At 42.3% G+C, this 19011-nt stretch overlaps 1 protein-coding gene and 1 pseudogene across 1 annotated transcript; one reads left to right on the top strand and one right to left on the bottom strand.

The window, feature by feature from the left end:
- The first annotated feature begins 880 nt into the window (after positions 1-880).
- On the top strand, positions 881-10306 carry LOC114798017 (adenosine deaminase-like; annotated as a pseudogene).
- Positions 10307-10484: 178 nt separating this feature from the next.
- On the bottom strand, positions 10485-18407 carry LOC114798016 (acylamino-acid-releasing enzyme-like). The gene is given in 23 exon segments (XM_028993372.1): positions 10485-10603; positions 10723-10770; positions 10773-10827; positions 11037-11139; positions 11679-11872; positions 11968-12056; positions 12157-12237; positions 12614-12697; positions 13366-13504; positions 13618-13706; positions 13788-13839; positions 13914-14008; positions 14082-14142; positions 14227-14348; positions 15915-15952; positions 16052-16140; positions 16221-16355; positions 17052-17206; positions 17294-17369; positions 17449-17524; positions 17773-17899; positions 18055-18191; positions 18289-18407. Coding segments are annotated over 22 exon segments (2160 nt in total). The 5' UTR covers positions 18188-18191; positions 18289-18407.
- Between the last annotated feature and the right edge of the window lie 604 nt (positions 18408-19011).

Here is a 19011-nt window from a genome sequence, read left to right as displayed (position 1 = left end):
CAGTTCAGTCCAGTAAAGCAGTTCCTACCTTAAGCCATTGTTTATTGTTAAATCGTTGAATTTGTCATGCCACAAGGTTGAGGGAATAAAGATGCGCAAATTATCAACAGTATAAGGTAAATCATGTTTACTTTAAGAGAAATGAACACCGCATGAGGAAACCACAAAGGAATTAACACAAAAACCACGTAGCATGTGACTTCACCGTCAGGACCTTTTTTCGAAAGGTGAGTAAACGTCAATGCAGGGGCGACTAGTGGTTCCTGCCTTCTCACATATAAATTGGGTATAATAAAATTGGGTCCTCACAGCTGCCACTTGATCAGTTCGAGTGATCAGGACCCAATTATCAGGTTAACAGGCGTGGCTGGGTTCTCACCCAGTGGCACCTGGGCATTACAGAATTTTGTACACATACCAAGGTTTTCTTCTTTTCTCTTTAGATATTAATTACTAGTTTTAATTTGCATACTGAATTTCCCCACCATGTGTATATGTATATTTCTACATTATTAATGTGCTTTTGTATAATAGTAATAGCAACCTATCAAATTGGATGGACAAATGAAATTTGCATGTACAAACCTTTCTAAATAAGATCATAGGAGTGCCAGATTTCAGGTCTTTACTGTGGTGTCTCGCCATGTGATGCAAGGTCTTCAGTGGCCCCTGTAGGTGACTGCTTGTTTACAGGGTGCAGTTAGATGGTGCTGATCCAAAAGTCGGGCAGGGTTGTCAGAGGGTCATATGATGATGATTTAGCGTGTCATTTGTTGGAGTAACTCAAGGCTCCCATCACTGGAGCATGGCTCTCTGGCATTCCCTGAATCCGATCCCATTCCTGGCCACTGCATTTGTTGCTCAGTCATGCAGATTGGGGATGGGCGCCAACTGGGTCATCTCACCAGCACTGGTTTCGCTGTGCAGGATGTGTCTTTACTGTTTTTGCTAAAGACGGCCTTTAGTTAAAGGAGCAGTGTGATAGTATTTTGTCAGGAAATTGTCGAAGTCTGTTGGGAGAAACTCGCCTACACGTTGCTAGACTGTTGTTGAAAACTGAGGGTTAACTTAACTCTAAATATTCCTACCCAATAACGCATTGGCATTGTTGATGTGGTGGTGGAAGTAGCCTACTGGGTAACACACTCCCACTTACTACCATTGTGTCCTTGAGCAAGACACTTAAACCTGAGTTGCTAAATGGGGACTGTCCCAATAACTACTACTTGTAAGCCACGCTTGATAAGGGCGTCTGATAAATGCCGTAACATCAAGTGTATAATGGTTTAGTTTTAGATTTGTAAAGGCCCTCTTTTGGATCATCTTAGACTTATGGAGCGTGTCTCAAAAGCGTTGTATAAATTACAAACTACTTGCAAGTGAATGGGCGCTCTAGACTTTGTCATATCACTCGTAATGCCTTTGACATGAAAATTTCACTTTGTGAGATGATTTAACATTAATATGTTCCCCTAGCCTGTCTGATAGGAAGGTGCAAACAGTGCCTTGGCCAGTCTTCTTTGCCGTTCAGAGAGCGGCAGCTCAGACCTGGAATCTGGAATTTGGCCATCATAAGGGGAAAGGTTACCTCCCATTTTTCACGCCCAGAGAACCACGGGTGAATTTCAGAAAGCGATTTCAGATACAGAATTTGGGGACCACAAAGACCAATATAAAAGCAAAAAAGAAATAATGTCATGGGACCTTTAATAGTAAAAAGGCATGTACCAAAAATATTCTGCCTTCATTTTTGTGGCTTGCATTATCTAGAGGTGGTTGAAACAAAACAAGGAGAACTGACTCACATTGCTTGCTGGCGGGTTAAAAGATGAGTCAGGCTTGGGGAGTTCCTAGTCTTAAGTGTGTCATTTTCTTTTCTCATAGGTGGAGCTGCATGTACACTTGGATGGAGCTATGAGAGTGAAGACCATTTTTGAAGTGGCCAAGTAAGTGAGCTGTGTGGGAAAGTAAATTATAAGAGCATGTAGAGTAGACATAACACCCAGTCATAACAGAATAATGTATCCTGACTGGATGCTTTTGGCAGATTGCTGCACCTCTTTTAATGAGTCTCTGTGTATTATAGGCAACGGGGAATCGCACTACCATTGAAGAACGTGGAAGAACTGCAGTGCCTCTGTACCTTACAGGAGCCTTCATGTCTCACAGACTTCCTCAGCAAATTTTCCCTTTTCATGCCAGTCATTGCGTAAGCAAACAAACACACAAAAGTTTATGATGAGGAGACGCTTTGGCTGCTTCTGGTGTTGCACTGCTATGGGGTCGCATGGGAATCCTCACATATCCATGATCACAGCTATGATTCCCGATCAGATCTTTATCCTAAGCATTATATTTGTGTTGGAGGACCATGGGTGTATCATTATGTTATTATTTTATGAAGTCTTGATTAAAGATTTTGTATTCTGCTCCTTGAAGATTTGATGGTTATAGAAGGAGACTGAGTGCATCGGAACCATCAGTACCCAACACAACTCTTTACCATTTTTCACAGATTATATGTGCAAACACATTTGACTGCTGTATTAAATGCTATATAATTGATATTTGCACAATATTTAGATGACCAATGTAGTGCTTTATTATTATTTTGAATGCACATATTATCTCCCGAATATTACCTCCCAAAATACAGCAGGTAATTTAGCAGACGCTGCTTCTCTCCTCCATTACAGTAATGGTGAAAGGAAACCTCCCTTGATTAAAACTAACCTTACTCATTCACAGTTGCGCTTTACTGATCGCTCCTCACAGTAAAGTCTGACATTCATCACTGGCTTTAGAACATATCAGCATCTCAGGCTAGTGGGGACCTGTAAGAACTTGCTTAGCTCCTGTTAGAGCTTCACATGTGCATGAAGTTGCAGGCAAAGCATAAAATTGTGCCAGGCATGGGGCCTGGACAGGAGAGAAATGAGGGAGGGACAAGACATGCATGCAAATGCTCTTTAATCATTTAGTACCAGTGTGTTTATTGTCTTGTCCTTTTAAAGCTGTTTTTCCCAATTTCTCCTTTTTGAGACCCTGCGTCTTGTCCTGGATCAGGTGTCCTGGGCAGGAAGATAGGTCTCAATGTCCAATGTGGAAATAATGCTTTGTAGACAAATATGTTGCGAAAATCTACCAAAAAATCTAATATAGCTTTTTTCAGTGTTTGTGCACTGCAATTATTACATAAGAGCTATCACAGTGTTCCTGTTTCCTTTTTTCCAGTCCCCCCACCCCCATTCCCTTTCTCCTTCTTCACCAGTCCCCAGGGTGCCAAGTTTAAATGCAGGCCATGCACCAAGGACACATCAAGGCTTGATCAGGTGCCACTGTGCCACCATCATGAAATGTGTCTTGACTCTGGAGAGTCAGCTTTCAGGAACCAGCAATGCATCGGAGGATTAATGTCATAGCCTTGAAGTTTTTTTCCTGTGGAAAAAAAACACATGTGAAGCAGTAATACAGAGCAGAGCAGTCCATATCAGGCCCCCATGAGAACTTTTATAAATAGTAAAAAAATATTAAAACCTAGGTACTTTAAACATGCGATTTAAGCAAATAAAGCCGATTCTATTGACCTCTGTGAATTCTGTGTGACCTTATAATCCTCATAATCTTTCAGCAAATTTGGCCAATAATGGTATTGGCTAGGATCCAGTTGATCGATATCTGTTTTGGTTCCATAGTAACGCCTCAGAACTACAGAGAAATACAACCGGCATACTAACTTCAACGAACACATCCAGATTCAGCAAACACCCCCTTAAATAATGCAGTGTATTGTCTAAGGTTTCTTTGGAAAGCCTGGAAAAGATAGAAGACACTGCTGGGATTTTATATTCACCCAAACCGAACTGAAGAATTCGGAAGTGACGTGGCTGTCTGTCAGCATGAATTATCTGTCAACAGAGATCATTTTTTTCTATTGCCTCCAAGACACATTGCAATAAGTCAGCTATTTTAGCTGAAAAATACCCCCGAAGGGCCTTGGAATCATATGAGCACTAAATGAAAGATTAAATAAATAGAAAAAAATTTGACCATGCAGGTGCTGTTCTTTTTTTCTCTTAATCCTTCTCTTGATTTTCTAAATATTTCATATGTGCCTCCCAGCTCAAAGATGACACATGTATTACACATGAATTTACGTTTTTTTGTATTTTTGCATGTGTCACCTGGCAGGGGGGACCGCAAAGCCATTAGAGGATAGCCTATGAGTTTGTTGAGGACAAAGCAAAGAGGGGGTGGCTTATGTGGAAGGTGAGGTACAGCCCACACTTACTAGCCAACAGCACGTGGATCCTATGCCCTGGAATCAGGAAGCGTGAGTGTTAGGATGGTGCCCCGATCCTCAATATATTACAATAATTTTTGCACAAATTCACAACCATTCAATATCTTGAATATCATGATTATGGATTTTGTCATGTAATCACTCTCCTCCATTGTCTCTCAGAGGAGACGTGACTCCGGACGATGTGGTCCAGCTAGTGAATGAAGGCTTGCGTGAGGGAGGAAGGTCTTCAAGATTAAAGCCAGGTCATTCTCTGCTGCATGCGCCATCAGCCAAGTAATGCATCACCCCATTTGTTATGTTTTTGTGCAGTCTGTTTGTCCTTGTCCCACAAGGGTCTCTAACAAGAGCTTCCATGAGCTTTTTGTCTCAGTTTGCAATGTTCTTGCACCAAAGCATCCCATAGCATCATCTGCAAATCCCTGGTCTTCACTAACAGGATGTGCAGAGGAATCTGGATTGTTGGAAGACAGCTGGTCTTGTGGTGATGTGAGATTGCCGTAAGGTTTAGTGTGCGGAAGTTCCTCAGGATGCCTTTACAGCTGATTAAAGGCATTGTTTCATGCTACTCCACCACACCTTGCTATCCCTTCACCAGAAACAAAAGCACTCCATTAGTCTCAAGTGTGTCACATAAGAGCTCTGCACAGGCTTCGCACAAGGGCTCCGGTTACGTAAAGTGGTTTCAGAAGAAATCAGGGCCTGTAAAACTTGGCTGCAAAATCTAACACGGTTTACGTTTTGAGCGAGGCGGTTTACAACCTGTTTTTTTCAGCTGTTACCTAAAGTGGCTTATGTAACCCTTATCATACATGCCGTAAAAATGCTAAGGGGGAGGCTGATCATGTGTAAAAGATGCTGACGCAGTGAAAGATTCCCAGTTGAGCATTATTACCTGAGGAAGCCATCAGACCTGTTAATGGGCCGCAGCATTCTTTGTGATAAATGCCCAAGTGTAAACCCTTGCAATGTGAGCGCTGGTATAGAAAACCCTTCATCCGCTCAGGCCCGTCTTTGCTGCGCTCTCGCCTGACTTGGTGTTTTGTAACGTGTGTGCAGACTGGGTCTATGGGTGTGGTGGAGCTGTGTAAGAAGTACCGTTCGATGGAGTGGTGGCCATAGATCTGGCTGGAGACGAGTCCCTCACCTGTGAGACCCCCGTTCACCAGAAAGCATATGAGGTGAGATTCTGGCCTCCCGGTCCACATGGTGAGACGTAAAGGAGAACATTACCATGTTTACCATGGTAAGCATTGCTGCTATCTAACAAAACAGACGCAAAAGGGTGGGGTTTCTTTTCCTCATATCAAGATTTCTGTGTTATATTTGCTGCCTAAATAAAGGTATCAAAGGTCAGCAAATGATAACCGAAGCCTTAATTTAGGGTCATAAACCAATTGCTTATCTACAACCCTGTTTATTAGAAGTGGACCGCAGTAATACTCAAGGTCATGTTTTTTAAAGCCTGTTGACGTTTGCAAGCATTTGTAAAAATGCAGCAGCAACATCTGTTCCATCTTAAACTGGAACCAAAAGCAGCACAAGAAGGAGGAGATTCATCTGATGCTTGAGAGTTTACAGAAACATTCCTTTCTGAAGGGATCATGCAGAAAAGACACATGGAGCTTGGCTTGTTAACAGTGACATTATGGCAACATCTGTTTTTCACTTTATTCCATAGAATTCAGCACAATGTTGCTTTAACATCAGACTTTTGTTACAAAAAGGGTCTAACTGTGTTCATCGTGTGGAGTTGCCAGATTGAGCATTTTAAAATTCGATATTTCTGTAAAATTGCTTGTTGAGAATGGGTAATTGATGAGTACACAGCATTCTTGCCAGTTAAATATTTATCTGTGTTAGTTTACCAGTTTTGTATGCATTTTTGGGCTGAAATAATAATCTGTCTGACACAAACATCTATGTATTCCCATTTTACATAATTTTGTTTTTGATGATATTGAAATTAGCAGTTAAAAACAGTCCATAGAAGCAAGAGATGCACCTCCTGGATAAAAACATGTGTGTGGATCTGTGTTTTAATAGATGATGTTTATTGGATGTTTACAGGAAGCAGTGAGGTCTGGGATCCACAGAACTGTCCACGCCTGTGAAGTTGGCCCCCCTTCGGTGGTGAAAGAGGTGAATGTGCAGCACACCGGAGGCTCCAGTTTATGAACAACTGAGGGTTGGTAGTAAGGGTGGTAGTAGCCTAGTGGGTAACCCAAAGACCACTGGTTCTAACCCTACTTGTAATAAGTGGGGTGTCCCTGAGCAGAGTGTCTCCAGGAGGACTCTCCCTGTAACTACAGATTGTAAGTCACACTGGATAAGGGCGTCTGACAAATACCATAAATGTAAATAAGAGTTTTCATTCCAAACATTGTTAGATGATCAATCAGCCATAAAGTTATGAGCACCCGCCCAATGTCGAGTATCTTTGCCTGTAATTGCCAACCGAAACCTGTCCTGTAGAGGCATGGACTACACTACACCTCTGAAAGTATTCTGCGGTGATCCAGCCCATCTCACGGATGCTTTGATCGAGGTACCCAAGTCAAGGATTCAAACTCATTGACTCAGCGAAAAGAAAAAAAAGTTTTAAAAAAAATTATTTTTTGCAAGTAATTTACCTGCACAGTTTATATTACCTCTCCACATACAGTCACATTGTATATATTCTACATTCAGGTATTTCGTATTTCGTTTTATATGATTCATATCAAGTATAATAATCTCGGAGATTTACTTATGTGTTTAATGCAAAACTATATATGTAGTTTCATGGACACAGTAGGGAAAAGTAATATTTCAAACGTGGAAATATTGCAATAAAATGTTAAATATGTAAAGAACATTCAATTTTCTTCAGCCAAAACAGGCTTTTTTATCATACAGATTGCCAGATTTCCACATGCTCTTTGATCTAAAGGCCTCTGGGTTCATACATTTTACTTTACTTTACTTTATTTTGCAGACGCTTTTATCCAAAGCGACTTACACCAGCAATTCTCGTTCGATTTCTATAGAATTTTGAGTTTACAAAACTAAGAGCCCTGATAAGGCCTAGAGATTGTTAAGTGCTAGACGAAGAAAAAATACGCATGTGTGTGTGTAAGTGTTAGATTTGTCTGAAATACTTTTTTAATAAGCGGGTTTTCACCTGCTTCTTAAAGGTGGTGGTAGTCTCGGCTAGTCGTATGGAGGAGGGCAGGTTGTTCCACCAGCCAGGGACAACAACGGAGAATAGAGTTGATGAACCCCGTGAAGATGGAATTTTCAGTCTCATTTCATTTGCCGATCTGAGAGAGCATGCAGGAGTGTAGCTAGGTAGTATTGTATTGATATAGGAGGGTGCAGTTCCATTTACAGCCCTGTAGGATACATACATCTTCAGGTCACATGACTAATTCCCCTAGAGAGGCTATTACTCAAAATGTAAGGATTTGTTCAATAGAAGCCAACATAGCCAAAAAACAGGCACATTTGTAAGCAGTGTGTTTTCCCTCCACACACAACACAAATATATATGTGTGTGTGTGTGTGTGTTTATATATGGAAAATGAATAATGTGTGTGTATATTATATACACACATGCACATATTATATATAAATATATGAATGAATGAATTTATATATGAATTTATACATATACATTTCCTCATCAGGCGGTGGAGGTTTTTAAAGCTGAACGTATTGGACATGGGTACCGCACCCTGGAAGATCCGGTCTACTACCGCAAGCTGCTGGATATGAATATGCATTTTGAGGTGAGGTCACTGTCTGGTCATTGTGATCCGGTTCCTTTGGTCATGCGACGTCCCATCTCAGGTTCTTGTTCTGATGCAGTTGGGGCAGATGTCCACTGCTAGCTCTTCTGGAGGAAATTAAACACATTTCATGCAGCTAGTTTGTTCCTCCATGGTTTCGCTTGGCATTGTTATTTATATAACAAATGTCATAAACAATATACATCAATGTCTTATATAATAATGTCTAATAATTAAATGTAAGACATTATATAATATATATTTAATGTCTTGAGTCTGGATTTTAAAAAAATTATGCTGCCACTGTTATTCAGTTTTTATTAATAATGCAAAGCCACTGCAGCAGTGCGGAGTAGAGAACTTTAAGACTGGGGTTTTCCAGAGGTGAAGGCAACTCAAAAAGTTTTATGTTTAAGGCAACACTGCTCCCTAGTGTACTGGCACAATGCAGCAGCTTAGTGTTGCACAGTAGATGTATTTCAATATGTACAATTTTACAATTTAAACAACTGTTAAACACACATATATTTTATATGTTATTGTATAAAATAGACCAAAACAATGTACAGTTTACAGTTACAATAAGTTTGTTTTTTATGTGTTTTGTTCTGCAGATGTGTCCGATTTCAAGCAGAATAACAGGAGCATGTTGTGCAGATTTCAAAAAGAGTGCAATCATCAAGTGAGTCTGGATTTTTATTAATCGTCTGCAAATCTGCTGTCACTATGCTGATTGCTTCTCTGATAAAAAAAAAAAGGCATTGGTATTCAGAAAATTCAGCAGAAACTATCTGCAGGTTTAAGCAAGACAATGCCAACCTCTCACTGAATACCGATGACCCGGTCATCTTGAACAACACCGTGAATGATGACTATGCAGTCGCACAAAAGTTTATGGGCTTCACCGTAGACGACTTCAAGAAACTGGTAAGATTTCCTGTAAAAGACACGGCCCATATGCTGGCGGCGCTGAAAGCAAAGCATCGGCACACAGAGTGTGAAATACCAAACTCGTGTGTGCTTTTCCCACAGAACATCAATGCGGCGAAATCCAGCTTCTTACCGGAGAAGGAGAAAGAAGACCTGTTGAATCAGCTGTACAAGGCCTATGGCATGATGGTGAACACGGCCTTGTAAGAGCCTCTGGGCTGAGACGTCTGGCCGGGACTTAGCTGAACCCCTCTGAACACACACACACACACACTAACATAATTATGTACGACTTTATACAGTTTTTTTTTTTTTTTAAACACTTTTTAAGAACTGGATCAACCTTTTTATTTGCTTGTTTACATAAAGGGCTACGTGTTAGCACTTTCCTTCATTTTCAGAACAGCAGGACCGGGAAACCTTCTCTATATGCAACAGCACTATTAAAACACAGCTGAGTCTTACTGGTTAGATTGGGGGGATTTTTTTTTGTCTTCCACAGTGACACTTGGGCCATCTTTGGTCTGTGTCTCTCACAGGTTCCCAACCATGTTCCTCAAAGTCGACCAGCCTGTAGCATCTGGATGCAGCTGCAATATAACAACCCTATTGTCACGTATAAAGACATGAGAAGAACCTGGGTGCTGCTGACGTGTTGGGGTCATTAAGGTTGAAGCACCAGGCAATTTTACGCTCATTAGACAGCCTCTTCTCAGCTCTGTATTTACCACAATGCACCTGTCCTGACACCCATAGCCCAGCCCAGCTTTATATAATCTTCCCTCACCTGTTTGATGGGCTACTTTGCATCTCCTCATACACACACCCAAGTAATATTGATACCAAATACACAACTTTTATATATAACATTTCTTACTTGCCTTCACTCCTGTTTGCTTGGGACTGTTATTATTACCAAGGGGCTTTTGGTATTGGGACCACTGCCAGTTTGTAATGAGTTGGGACTTCTTAATGCTTATTCATAGAAATGTTTACATTTTGTTATGGCATGTTAGCATAATAAATGCATTGTTTTATGAAGTATCCTTTATTAAGTTTTACCTCATCTTTAAATTTGCTAAATTGGCGTCGCAATAAGAACTCTCCATAGAAACATCAGGCTTTCCTGCTTGTCCCTATCTGCTGGCTGTATACCCAGCTTTTTACCAAATATTCACCCCTCTCCCGGCGGTGGGGAGCTGCTCTCTCATTACTGGGCTTGTGAATCTATAATAATTTTGACCTTTTTTTTAATATGATGTTTTATATATATTCTGTTTTGGATTAAACTAATTGAAACGATTGTCAGGGAGGGTTTGTGGTTTTTCAGAGATTGAAATAAACACACACACAAAAAAAAACAGACATGCTTCTCTCTGTGTCCTAATCTGTGTCCCTTTATTTGTCAGTGGCTTATGTAAAAGAAATAGAAACTGTAAGAACTATAAAAAATGAGGAGTCTCAAGAGAAAGGGACAGAGGCTACGAGAGTGAGTGCATCTGCAAGGCCCGCTGGAACCACATGAACATGTTGAGGAAGCAGTCAGCTTGGGTGTCCACTCTGGAGAGCGAGTGACCGTCCTCCTGCGTACCACAGTAACCTGCAAACGCACAAACACTGCAGTGAAGTGAGCGATCATCAGTGAACAGAAGCAGAAAACATTAGGGTAGTATGTGTGACCTGGAGAGGACAGACTGAAGTAGAAGTTCCAGCTCTGACCTAACGGTGGTGCCTCGGCTCTTCAGGCTCTGTACAGCTCCAGTCCTGATGGGGAGATACTCTTCTGTCCTTAGCGCCTAACATCAACAGTACTGGAGCCTGCATCTACACACACACACACACACACATATACATACACATACACAAGTAAGACAAAAACATGTTAAATTGATCACAGAACGAAGTGTGCATGTGTCTCCCATAGCATGATTTAATAATGTGTGACAAAGAATAAAGCACTATGAGAAGGAAAAGGCCCATTTTAATACCAAGACGCGTGATCATCAGCACAGCGTGTTTGTGTATATGAATACCTGTGCCACTCGCGTGATAGGGGATCTCTGTAACATGGAAGTCAGAGCTTCTGGAGTGGGAAGGCGGTCAAATGAGTATTCCAGACCTACAGATGTGTATCGCCTAAAACACAAACAGTTATTGTCGATTTACAGCCATGGTCTTCAGAGTACATACAGGATTTATGATTCATATCCTGATGTGGGAAATATCATATTCAGACTGTCTTCACATATTATATGAAGAAGGGACGTCAAAAGATAAAGATATTCAGTGAACAGCATGTTATCTCATCAATATATGTTTATTAGGCAATTTTCAAATGCAGTCAGGAATAATCTGTTGAGCGCCACAAGGTATGAAAAAACTTGTTAGTGCCATCTAGTGGTGCTCCCTTATTTGACACTAATTTGAAAATGCATTCATTAGTAAGATCTGAAAATCAGAAATAATCAGAAAATTTTCTGATTAATGATTCAGACACCAAACCTACTCTTAAGCTGAAGAACACACAAAGAGCAAATAAAAATACAAAAAGAACAAATAAACGGGACTGAAGTATTATAATAGTGATTTAACTGAACTGTTGAGCATGTGCATGTGTATGAATTTAAAGTATATGTTCATTTTTTATGTTTGAGTGCTGGTGTATTTGCACTCACCAGTCAACAATGTCACTGGTGCTGAGCAGCGTCGCTGCATTGATAACAGGGTTCCGTGCTGCACACGCTCTGTAGAAGTCTGGATACTGACCAAGCAAATGGCATGACAAGAACCCACCATGGGACCCACCAGTCACCACCACACGGTTGGGGTCAAGGCTCGTATCACTCTGCAATGCACACAGTACAGCCCTCTAGGGGGAAAAAAAATACATCATTCATGATTTCACTTCCAGTAAGACAGAACTTTGGTTAGATCATAAGCGCAAGAGAGACGGGGGGTCCCTACATGTACATCTTTGACATCCTGGCATCCAATGTTCCCAATCAGAGATAGGATGCTGTCCTGGCCGAAACCAGTGGAACCACGGAAGTTGACTATTCAGAGCGCAGCAACACAACACACAAAAGCATTTACAATTGAACATCATCGCTATTAGAGCCAGACTATAGAAGCGTACATTGATATTTGTTTTACCCATGAGCACAGCAAAGCCCAGTCTGCAGAAAGCTGCTACAGAGGCGTTCCACTCAGCACAGAACTGAGAGTGTGGCCCACCTGATGGTAAACATTTCTGACAGTAAATACGGTGGGGGGGATAATAATGAAATAAATTAAATACCTTGATATTATCATGAATATCAACAAATAAACAAATAAACCATCTAATACTGTCTGATAATCTGCCTTTTTTTTTGGAGTAGTGGTCCAGTAACATAGATTATTATAAATAAACTTATTTCTACCAATCTGGCACTATTGATGGCCGGCTCACTGAAAACACTCACTACACTCATCTGTTGTTATTCCCTTTCATCCAGACCCCGAACAAGACACCACTATTCAACACGTCTTATATGTGGGCCAATGCAGCCTCTGAAATAAAGTAAGCACTGATTATAAAAGACTTAATTCAATTTCAACTTGATCTTACCATGGATGAAGACAACCAAAGGAAGCTTCCGTCCTGAATGAAGGCCGCGAGGTTTCACTAACACTGCCCCAAAATTCAGGCCAGCTACATAGAGACACAGAGGGAGACCACTGTCATTTTAGTGCTTTAGGGACAACAGTATTAGGGGTGCAACAGTTCAGGCAAAAGTCCTCCCTATGAGATAATGTCCAATCACTGTTATGCTTCCATCCACTCTCCCCCTCTCAGCAAAAAGTGCAATTCTAAACTAAAACTAAAGAAAACCTCTGGGCAGAGAAGTCTGAAGTGAAGTGATTGTTACTTGTGATATACAGCAGCACAGCACACAGGGCACACAGTGAAATTTGTCCTTTGCATTTAACCCATCACTCTGAGTGAGCAGTGGGCACTGTGCTTTGCTCAGTGGCACCTCAGTGGCACCTTGGCGGATCGGGATTCGAACCGGAAACATTCTGATTACGGGTCCGCTTCCTTACCCCGCTAGGCCAACACTGTCTGGGCGGGATAGCTCCGCCCCTCCACAAAACACAGCTTGTCTTAAAGGTGCATTTCACATGTGTTCAAAACCATGGCAAAACTTAATGTGGCACTTCAGATAAACACAAGAAAATAACCTGCATATTATTCTCGTTGCATGCAAAACATGTACTAAAATGAATGGAAACCATGGTAAAAAACCAAGGTATGGCTCGATGCCATTGGATACCTGTACCTTAGCACCCCAAATAGGTATGCATGTGCATCCAACTCACAGAATTCAGGATTCTCCTCATCAGGTGCAGGACTGATCTCCATGTCCTTCCACTCAAACTCAAAGGTCAACGAGAGGTCATTCAGAGTCAGCCAGGACACGGCCACTTCCCCACCAGCTGGAGGCAGGAGACCCACCCTCTTCACATGTACATAAACACATTAGGGCCAATTCATCAATTTCAGTCCAGATACATGTGCTGTAGGTTGTTTAGTTTATGCAATGTGCACTACGGTTATGCCAGTAAATGTACCAGGCAGGGAGGTTGCTGGGGGGAAGAGCAACAGACCACCAGCAGGTCTTCATGGACAAGCAGAAGCTTCCAGCAGCTGAATTCTGAATCTAAGTTTAACACACCCACAGTTCTGGAATTTTTTTTTTTTTTTTTTTTTTTTATTAAAACATACAGAATTCTATACTCACCATCAGAGATAATTCTCACTTGCTTAGTTCTTCTATCCAACACAAAGATACCCTGAAAGGAAGAAATGATTTGATTCAATCTCTTGATGCTTAAATAAAGCATTATTTTACACAGTCTGCGCGTACCTTCTGGTTTTGGTAATCACTGCTGAAAATGATTCTCTGGCTATCTGAGGACCAGCAGCACAAAGGCAGGCTCTCATACAACCCCGCAAACTCTCCTGAAACACACACACACACACACACAGCCACATTATGAACTGATATGTATAGTACCAAAGAACGAGCGTCTACCTTTCTGCGACCTCTTCACCACGTCCAGCAGCACAGACGTCCTCCTGGTCTCCCACTCATACTATGAGTGTAAAAGGGACAGAGGTCAGAATTCATAGATTGTAGAACAGGCCGAGATTTATTCCTGGTGTCTGCGTGCACTCACCTGATGTAGGCTGCGGCACTGGTTGTGAGGTCCAAACACGCGTCCTTGCGTGTATATCAGCCAGCGGCCATCCGGACTCAGGCGCGGAGACGACACGCTCACATTGTCTGCAGTCAAGGGTTCTGAGGCGGGATAAGGAGAGATGAGCGAGAATTAGAACAACGTATACACCGTACACTACTCATAATATGCTACTCTGGGCATACAGGAAATAAAAAAAAAATACAAATACAAACACAAACTAGTAGCCAACGGGTCTCAGCAAAAAGAAAGTTAGCGCAGTTTACACATTGGCATGTATGCACACAGACACAGAAGCACAGACAGTCTGTGGACATGGTGCAGGAGTCGGAGGAGGAAGAGAGCGTTAGCACCACACACACATACGTACAACCTACCCACACAGACAGAAAGACAGACATACAGGCAGGACACAAATGATCTGGATCATATGGAAGAGTTCTCTCTGTGTGCAGCACCCTGGGTTTCCTTCCAGCCTTGAAAAATGCGTATTTCAATAATTCACTCTTAATAATTTAATAATTTTTTCTAGGGCTGCACGATTTGGGGAAAAAGACATATTGCGATTATTGAGATCAATATTGCGATATGCGATTGCGATGTGATAAAGGACACTTGCTTGTATATCAATGAAAAGTCGCATACTAATAGTGAAATGTTTAATTTCAAAGTGAAACATACAAACTACTTATAACAACCTGAAATGCCCAGTGCTTTCAAAATACAATATTCTACAAAATAAAAATAATCACATAAACTCTTTTACATTACTGTCGAACTACAAACCCTGGTAAGGCTAAACAACTGTTTTGATTATATTTGGTCATTATAAAATCCCGTATTATAGTTCTTACGTTTAACCAAAACGTTGTTTGGAGGCTGACTTGAACACAGGAATGCATAGCTTTGCTTGCTTAGCTAAGATTAAGATTTGTAAACTGAGGTGAATTTCTTTAGGAAACCTTCAAAGTTTGAGAAAAGTTAACTAAACAGCTAAGAACAGTCTAAATAGTTAATGCCTACGTTTAGCCAAAACGTTGTTTGGAGGCTGACTTGAACACAGGAATGCATAGCTTCGCTAGCTTAGCTAAGGTTAAGACTTATAAAACATGATTTTATAATGGCCAAATATATTCAAAACAATTGTCCAGCCTTACCTATGAAATGTAATCCCCCGGGATCTGGTTTGGAGCGTACAGCGGTTTGTACAGCCCCAAGCAGCACAAGAGTGAGGCATTTTTATGCACTTCTCTCCATAGACATGTATATGTTGAATTTGAGAGACTTCAGTCAGCTCTCAAACTTTGAGAGAATGAGTGATATGTTGCCGATTCAAGTCATGTACTAATCATTTAAATCGCAGCTTTTTGCCTTCATGTAATCGCACAGACTGACATCGCGATTACGATTGCGATTAGATTAATCGTGCAGCTATAGTTCATACCATCCAATTCATCCAACCCCTTGTTTAGCATTCAAGACCAAAAGCACGCCCATCTGAACATGTGTCTTTACAAATGGAATGAGTGTGGAGTTCAATCGCTCAGGTCATGCTGGTTAGGAGACAGAATGAAGAATGAAAAAGAGGAAGAGTTAGCCTTAAGTGCTGCGTATGTGCCGTACGTGAACACGAACACACACACAAACACGCTGTGTTGCATACTCACCACAATTCCCACGCAGATCCAGGTGAAATAGTGCTGACCTAGAGTTGGACACACAGTGCTGAAAGCATCCTGCTCAGCCTGCCTGTATTAGATCTGTGTGTGTCTGTTTACACTCGAAGGTCTGGCCCCGCCCTCACCTGCGATTGGAGCAGAACTTCAGGCCCAGTCTGAACGGCTCCTTCCACCAGCCGACAAAGACGACGCCACCATCTGGTGCCCACAGGGCCTAGGCCACGATAAGAATAAACATTCTGGATATGTTCATGATGTATAGAGACATTTCCAGAGTGACCGTTTTTTGGTTACCTGAGCAGGGCTGACATGGGAAGGAACCCCCTTTACCATAGACACCTCTCCCTTAGCCAGGTCTGCCACGAACAAAACGGGGGCGCTCATTCCAGTAAAGCCCTCGCCCCAGTCCTCTACGTACTCACTTTTCACCTAAAAACACAGGGGTTATTAGGACCGAGATCAATGCAGTTTCCCCAAGTTTCACCAAAGTCTCTCACACACACAAATAAGTACATACAGTACAGGCCAAAAGTTTGGACACAACTTCTCATTCAATATGTTTTCTTTATTTTCATGACCATTTACATTCATAGATTCTCACTGAAGGCATCAAAACTATGAATGAACACATGTGGAGTTATGAGACCTGGCCTCCACAGTCACCGGACCTGAACCCAATCGAGATGGTTTGGGGTGAGCTGGACCGCAGAGTGAAGTGCTAAACACCTCTGGGAACTCCAGAGGTTGGTAGGATGGTAGTAGTAGCCTAGTGGGTAACACAATTGCCTATGAACCAGAAGACCCAGGTTACTACCATTATGTCCCTGAGCAATATACTTAACCCTAAGTTGCTCCAGGGGGGGGACTGTCCCTGTTAATACTGATTGTAAGTTGCTCTGGATAAGGGTGTCTGATAAATGCTGTAAATGTATGTAAATGTTGGAAAAGCATTTCAGGTGACGACCTCTTGAAGCTCATCGAGAGAATGCCAAGAGTGTGCAAAGCAGTAATCAGAGCAAAGGGTGGCTATTTTGAAGAAACTAGAATATAAAACATGTTTTCGGTTATTTCACCTTTTTTTGTTGAGTACAAGTACTTAGTGAGAAAAGATGGTGCCGAGGATACCTTCTCACCATACTCCTCATCTCTGTGCAGACTAGCTTGGCCATGCTCGTTGGATGGGGAAACTGGAACAGCCGGCGGATCCACGGCCAACGACTTCTCAGCAACGTACAGCAGCCTCCTCTCACACGGCGACCAGGCCAGAGAGGCAAAAACTGCTGCAGTGAAACAAACAGGTCATTAAGCGATTGGTTTTTAATTTTTTTTTACGAGAGACGATCATGCAGCAGGCATAGTTCTCTTACCATCTTCATACACGACTCCATGTCTGTTCAGGGCGGTGAGGTCCAGACTTTTCTCCAGTCCACAGCTGCCCCACACCTGGGCAGATCATCGTTTAGACCCACAATGCTGCAAAGTGGAGGCGGGGGCTTATTTAAATCTGCTGCACTACCCTCACCTCCAGAAACTGCTGTCTGCAGGTAGCCCTGATGACGGCCCGGCGGGATCCAGATGGAGAATCCCTGCTCAGCAACCTGGTGAGTCAGAGTCGCACGTTTCAGGTTCAGACAGAAGTCCAACTGCCTGTGTGTGTGCAGGGGGCTGCAGGTAGACTCTGGACCACCATCCTTTGGTTGTGTGTGTGCATGTGTGTGTGTGTGTGTGTGAGGTGGGGTCTTACTCTCCCTGTGTGTGTGTGCAGGGGGCTGCAGGTAGACTCTGGACCACCATCCTTTGGTTGTGTGTGTGTGTGTGTGTGTGTGTGTGTGAGGTGGGGTCTTACTCTCCCTGTGTGTGTGTGCAGGGGGCTGCAGGGAGACTCTGGACCAGCGTCCTCTGGTCACACAGCAGGGTCCAGTGCTGAGTGAAGCGCAGTCGGGCGGCTCGGCTCTGCTCTGCTTGGCTCCAGTCTGAGGAACAGATCAGGGTCGTGGAAAAAAACAAACTGGAAAAAAATGTCGCCCGTCTGCTCATGAACAACAAATATAATACACAGGCTGTAAATCAATGAATGCATGCATGCATGCAATAAGCATTTTCTATAGTCTATCGAATAAAAAAAGACCTGCTGTAATGGAAATGTACCGGCTCCGGGAGGCAGCCGGCGTCCGGTGGATAACGGAGGCAGAGACGGGAGTCGGGAAGCCGCTGCACTGCGCGAACACGGCGGTGACCGCGTCCCGCTCCACGTCTTCCATATCTCTGTACGCATGTCATACATGCATGCAAAAATAAAAATTAATATGCATAACACCCAGAGATAACACATCGGTCCAAAACTGCATGACGTTTCGTTGACCTGGTGCAGCGCGTCGCCGTTATTCCACTTCGATTGTCATTTATCGGCAGGAGATGAGGGTTCCGTCCTGGTGCGAAACTTCGGACTGAACCAGCGACTCCATGCTTCCCCGTCGGGCGATACCAATGCGCATCAACCGCGGGGGTGTCCTCCGGGACGTTTCGTGAAGGACGTACCACTTAGGTACAGCTGGTAAGAAAAATCGTTGGGGAGACATTGTGGCGGCACAAAAGACGGCTCATTTCATCAGTGGGAACGTAGTCTGTCTGTAGCTCGATGTTGAGGCCGATTTAATGACGTTGGATACTATGTGCAGGCGCCTTTTTAAAAGAGTCAAGGAACCGTGTACAAAGAGCAAACTAAAAAAAGATTTATCTTGCAGAATGTTTTTCGTTTTCTAATGCCCTTAATTCGAGAAAATATTCAGTAGTTATGCACCTATGCGAAATGCAAAAAAAAAACACACCACACAGCTATGGTCACCCTATGATCGTACTACATGCATTATTTTGTAAAAGTGACTTTTAACTATTTATGCAATTTCTGAAGGAGAAACAAATTCTATTCAATATCTTTGTACACATCAACTGTGTACAAGCCAAAATTCACAACAAATATCAAGATTCTCCCTTACTACACCCTTTTTGGGATATGTGCCTTTGTTTAATCTTAATTCATTTTTAATGGGAAAAAATCAATAGCTCTGCGTCTACACCACATACT

Source organism: Denticeps clupeoides, chromosome 10 (genome assembly GCF_900700375.1).
Source record: "Denticeps clupeoides chromosome 10, fDenClu1.1, whole genome shotgun sequence".
Taxonomy (NCBI): domain Eukaryota; kingdom Metazoa; phylum Chordata; class Actinopteri; order Clupeiformes; family Denticipitidae; genus Denticeps; species Denticeps clupeoides.
This window is presented reverse-complemented; position numbering and strand designations above follow the sequence as displayed.